We start from the raw sequence: 6,430 nt of genomic DNA on the forward strand, positions 1-6,430 counted from the left end.
GTTCTTATTGTTATTCTTCTTCAGCCCAGTATATTTCAATCTGGGGCATTAGAGTTTTCTAATTCTTGACTACATTCCCTAATTTTATATGTAATATCTTTGGACTACATTACTTTAGATTTTAAAATAATTCTAAATCATATTTTTATGTTTGCCAAAGAAGAACCACTTTGATTTTCCATTTAAGTAAAAAATATACAAAATTTAAAAAAAAAATGACTCAACACACACATGCACACACAAGAGATCAAATGATAATTTGTGCCTTGATATCAGAAAACTATATATTTTTTTTTCAACTAAAAAAAAAAACTTTTATTTCCAAATAGCTGCCCTCCAGTGCAAGGTGAAAGGGCTGATGACCGATGGATTCCTGTACTGTGTCTCAAATGCAAAGAACTCCTCACAGTACTCTGATGAATGGTGTCGTCGAATTCCAGGATTCCGACAGAGTATTTCTAAGACGAAGCTAGAACTCGAAGTCTTGTTAAGCATCTCTGACAAAACCTGTAAGTACCACATGCATTTAATACCTTCATCATTGCTACTGTTATCATTACCATCATAAGCAAGGTTAAAACACGAATGAAAAAAGCCTCAATATAATGAAAAACAAGAAAATAAGTAGAGAGACAAAGTGTAAACTATAAAAATTGAACATCTGACAATATTTTTAATATAGTTTTATATCCTGTCTACTTTTTGTTCTCTACTGGAAGCATTTAATCTGTCCCTATCAGTACACTTATACCTATTCACCTTTTTTAAACCTGGAGTTCCAAGTCTTCCTTGTTGTTTCCTGACCTGTTGAAGAGGCTAGTTTGGAATCGTAGACATTATCCATCCAGTAAAACAGTCTAACTTACCTCCTGCTATATTAAATTGAAAAACTATTCAATAAGAGATTTATGGATATCTGTTTCTTCAAGAGAGCAAGAAACATAAGTGCTTCAACAAATAAAGTAACTTCTGTAATTTAATAAAGTCGATACACTTAAAAGTGATGGAGGTTAAAGTAATCTAAAAGGGTAACTCCACTTATTCAACTACTTGGTATTTATCTACTTCAACAGCTGGGCCCCTCTCCGTCATCCTGAAGAACAAATCTGGAAATCTGTTTTGGGCTAATGCAGCTGAAATGGGAGTTGGTGGATTCCAGTACGATGGAACAGTTCAATCTAGCCGTCAGTACTTCGTGTTGGAAGCTAGTGGCAAAAGATTTGTTGGAGTGGATACCACTAGGAATACACATTATTTGTGCCAAGCCAGCAACTTCTTACCCTAATGTCACATCTCTTGACATATTTGATTCTTTGATCTTCTTCACATTGAAACCATTTCTCTATATCTATCTATATCCATTCTCGCTTCTCCCTTCTCTATTGAACAAGAAAAATGGAATAAACTCACAGGCATGATTGAGTTGTAAGATTTTTTTTTTTTCATTTAATCAAAGCCTTAATGAGGTAGCCATTTTATAGTTGCTAGTTCACTCCAGCGATGATTATGAGATGCATATTTAGAATTTGACTTATGGGAGATTTACAAATATTGCCTCAAACGTTTGCCCATTTTTAGTTTTAGTGAGAATTTGGCCTCGAAATTCATCGTGAATCCAAAGTATGATACATAGAAAGCTACTTACTTATTTTAATGGCTGCCTATCTAGTCCTGTATAGCAGGGGAAACCTACTCTCTACAGGACCCCCACGGTCGTTTTATGATGTTCATTCAGGAGCGTTTAACATTTCACAGTGCGTTTTGTTCTCTTTCTGTTTGATTATCACTGTCAAAACACTGGTGGAATAAGAAAGTCTTCAGTTTCCTCTTCAAAGCCTTAATATCTTAAATTATTCGGATGTCTCATGGGAGCCTATTGTATAGTCTCAGGGCCGCATATTTAAAAGCTCTCGAGCCTACTATAGACATGAAGTCAAAGCACAAAGAAAACGCAAAACATTGAAAGCAATAAATTCTTTTCGAATTTTTTTTTTTCTTTTACGAAAACATTTGACTTCCCAGTAAACTCAGTGATAGAATTCTTTATCTATCCCTGATAGCAAATTTTGTTCATTGTACTTCACAGAAATCATATCGTTTAATAATCTCGCTCGTGGCAATTTAGTGTTCCAAATTCTTTTACTAAGATCCAAAGACGTATTTGTTGCTAGTAAATAAAGCGAACCCTTTCGTGTCAAGGCTGGACACATCATCGATTCTCATAAACATATGCTAACGACGTAGCAAGAATTGCAACTGAATATGTGAGAATGAATTATATATACTCAAGCTATGCATATAAACTAGAGCTGCCAGAGACGACATTAGTTTAGAAATGTTGTGAATTCTAAATTTTCGTGTTGTTAAAGTGATCCGGTAGAGCCTTTGTGTATCGGTTACAGATGGAGTTCGCTATTGATCCCTGTATTAATAAAAGCATTTCTATTTGACTCTAAATTGTATGGTGAACTTACTGTGATTTCTCTCTCTCTCTCCCTCTCTCTCTCTCTCTCTCTCTCTCTCTAAATATACTTATAGACTAACACACATACACACCCTCACACACATGAAACTATATATATATATATATATATATATATATATATATATATATATATATATATATATATGTGTGTGTGTGTGTGTGTGTGTGTGTGTTTTGAAACACATGAATATTTATCTATATATATATATATATATATATATATATATATATATATATATATATATATATATATGTGTGTGTGTGTGTGTGTGTGTGTGTGTGGATGTGATAGTGTGTGTATACACATATATTTATAAGGCTGGGTTTCAAGAGTTTGGATGCTACAACCATTATTTAGATGCAGTTCAAACATCAAAAGGTGGCCATTTCAATGTTTGTTTAATGATAAGATGAATTCCAAAAGTTCTGATGTAACACACCAAAGTCAGAGGAATGTTCATTAGGGTTCCATGAGTTCATGTTTGTTTTTAACTCAAAATCGCAGACTATTAGTATGTGGATCTAAAGTTCAGATATTAAGAAGCTTCAGATGCGGTTTGTTTAAGCCAAACTAGTAGAGGGTGAAGAGGAGTTTAAAGAATTCTGACTGAATGGTAACAACCCGTCATAGGTTCAGAATCTACGTCTTCAAAGTTAGAGTTTTGCTAGGAGGAGATTAAAACGTTCTGTTTGTCAATCTAGAATTCAGTAGAAAGGAAGGATACGTTTGAAGAGGTTATGGAAAGTTATTAGTTTATAGAATGATATTTAAGGTTCTTTCATGTGCCTCAATTGAGCTGTGTCTAGATTGAAATGAGATATTACTCTTTCTATACTTTGACTTGGAAATTATATTTGTGTGATTACCTATGAAAAACATTTCTATTTTAGTTTGAAACACGTTAAAATTATATTTGTGCTTATTTATTATCAAGGTTTTAACGTAGATCCCTAAATAAGATATAAAACCAATTTCTAAGAAAATTACTTTTTCATTAAGAACTCAATCACCAACACATTTGTGATTTTTTCCCATTATCATAAATACACAAGAACAATGTTCGTTTCACTATCCTTGAAATAATTGTCCTTCAAGCTTGGTTGTATAACGTGAGGACTACTTAAGCTAACTTCATACATAAAAGGTAAGTGTTGATAGCATTTTTTATAATGTAAAATATGGTTTAGCTGGCTTATTGGAATTTGAATTCACGTTACATTTTGTGAGAAAAAACTGTTATTTTAGTTTCTTGAAAAAAGTTTCATCATTTCATTCAATGTAATTTTCTTGTGATAAATATTCTTTGCATATTTGGTGTAAAGGAGATTTAAAACCTTTGATAAGTTATTTCATTATCATTATTATATTCAACATTTAAATCCAAATTTGTCAAATGAAATCGTGCAATCTCTTGCAACAAAGTGCTAAGTCTCTCACGACTCCTTTTAAGATTTTGTTTTTTATATATTTTGGCAGAGATTTTATGAATGTTTCAACAATAATTTTGTATTATTATTTGATTCAAACTATTCACTGACAAAAAGAGGCCAGATTTGGAGTAATGGTGCAATATCTATCTATAGTTATCTCTTCAGAGAACACATTGAAACTATTTCCATGTAAATCAATTTTGATGCAACTTATTAAAGGCTTTTTGAAGGTTGCTTGAAAAAGGTAAATAGATGTGCAACAAAGTTATGCTGTTAATATCATGGGAAACTTTATGAAAAATCACGCGAAACTAAATGGAAAATCATGGGTCATAAAATTTATTTATTTATTTTTAATTTCGGTTAAGAAAAATAGGCTGGTTTTCCAAATTACTCTCTCCCTCTCTCTCTCTCTCTCTCTCTCTCTCTCTCTCTCTCTCTCTCTCTCTCTCTCTCTCTCTTTATATATATATATATATATATATATATATATATATATATATATATATATATATATATATATATATATATATATATATATATATATGTATATATATATATATATATATATATATATATATATATATATATATATATATATATATATATATATATATATCTGTGTGTATGTGTGTGAATTTGTGTTGTGGCGGAATGTCACAAGAACAACTCCCACACCCTTGAATCACTCTAATTGACCAATTTCTCCTTAAGTTATCAGCAGCGGGACTCTTGGACAAAAAGGACATAAAAACAAAACATGACAAATTCGGATATAATTTGTATTTTTCCTAACCATACAAACCTTAGCTATTTACATAGGGTTTACTTTCGGTGTAGCTGAAATGACGAGCCATTAGATTTTAACGAGGGTTAAACTACTCGCGCGCTAGTTAGCACGGGGGTAGGGGAGGGGTAGCTAGCTACCCCCCCCCACACACACACTGGTGAGCTGCTTCACTTCAATTAGAGGTAGGACTTGTCTTGGGGGACAGGGCTGGTGGGCAAATATGTGTTAATAGCTAAGGTTTTTATGATTAGGAAAAATACAAATTATCTCCGAAATTGTCATTTGTTCCGTAACCGAAATACAAACCAAGCTATTTACATAGGGCGACTTACCCTTAGGCAGGGTGGAAAGTCCCCAGCCTTACTGGCTTTGGCTTAACCGGGGACGCAAAATCCGAGTGAGCAGCACTCGAGAAAAAGAGTCCCTGCACCTCACAAGTTTCTTGCTATGCAAGAAACGTGCGGCCTATATAAGTTGTGTGTGGAAAATGAAGCGTGACCCATCCTAGGAAGTTGACCTGAAGTCCTTTAGATGGAATTCTATGCTAGGACGTCCCAATACCACCTCGTCAGGGTATGGGGGACGCGACAGTATTATTCTTAATACTAGGAACACAAGGAAGCATGGTTTACCTGCAGAGGTTTGAGGTCAGCTATCCAGAGACCCAGGATGCTGCATTCCCCAAGAGAGGGGAGGATGAAGAAAGAAATAAGGGCCACACATACTCTTTCATTCACGCAGACTAAAACTGGGTAACAGTGCCCTCAACCTTCTGCTACTTGTCCATTAAGGAGCCTGAGGTTAGATCAGCTGTTGTGCAGCCACCACAGGGCCGATAGAAAAAGTATCAAGGCTGTGAAGGTCATTTGACGCTTCCAGACCCCAGCTTGTAACACCTGCGTCACAGAGAAGTTTCTCTTGAAGGCTAGGGACATAGCGATGCCCCTGACATCATGTGCCCTAGGGCGATGTGATGGAGGAGGGTCTGGATTCAAGGCAAGATGAATGGTCCGTTGAATCCAGGCTGAGAAGGTATTCTTGGTGTCCCTCCTCTTCGTCCTTCCCCTGCTCACAAACAGAGCTTGCACGCAGGGACGGACTGCAGTTGTTCTCTTCAGGTAACGCCTCAGACTTCTTGCTGGGCAAAGTAACAGATGATCTGGGTCATCTGTTACGAAATGGAGACTCTTAACCCTGAAGGAGTCGAACCGTGGGTCCGGCACTCCGGGGTTTTGAGTCTTAGCAACAAACTCAGGGACGAACCTGAACGTTACCTCTCCCTATCCCCTTTGATTGGCGATGTCGTATGAGAGACCCTGAAGTTCACTGACCCGCGTGGCCGAAGCCAGAGCGAGCAGGAATACCGTCTTCCAAGTCAGGTGTTGGTCAGAAGCCTGGCGTAATGGTTCGAAAGGGGTCTCTTCAGAGCCCTGAGGACCCGAACGACGTTCCAAGGAGGTCTCATTTCCGACTGAGGGCAGGTAAGCTTGTAGCTTCATATGAGTAAGGAAAGTTCCAGCAAGGAGGAAATGTCTATTCCTTTCAGCCTGAAGGCTAGGCTTAAGGCTGAGCGATAGCCTTTCACCACCAAGACCGAAAGGCACATTTCCTCCCGCAAATACACGAGAAACTCCGCTATTGCTGGAATAGTGGCATCAAGGGGAGAGATACCCCTCCCACGACACCAACCACAGAAGACTCTCCACTTTGCCTGGTAGACCCCT

At 36.5% G+C, this 6,430-nt stretch overlaps 1 protein-coding gene across 1 annotated transcript in view; it reads left to right on the plus strand.

The window, feature by feature from the left end:
• Window positions 1–1,285, plus strand: part of LOC137626787 (uncharacterized) — a 3,639-nt gene extending 2,354 nt beyond the window's left edge. The window contains exons 3-4 of the mRNA XM_068357778.1: window positions 330–509; window positions 1,074–1,285. Coding sequence (XP_068213879.1) covers window positions 330–509; window positions 1,074–1,285 — 392 coding nt within the window. The remainder of the gene's footprint in view (window positions 1–329; window positions 510–1,073) is intronic.
• The last annotated feature ends 5,145 nt before the right edge of the window (window positions 1,286–6,430 follow it).

Source organism: Palaemon carinicauda, chromosome 34 (assembly GCF_036898095.1).
Source record: "Palaemon carinicauda isolate YSFRI2023 chromosome 34, ASM3689809v2, whole genome shotgun sequence".
Taxonomy (NCBI): Eukaryota; Metazoa; Arthropoda; class Malacostraca; order Decapoda; family Palaemonidae; genus Palaemon; species Palaemon carinicauda.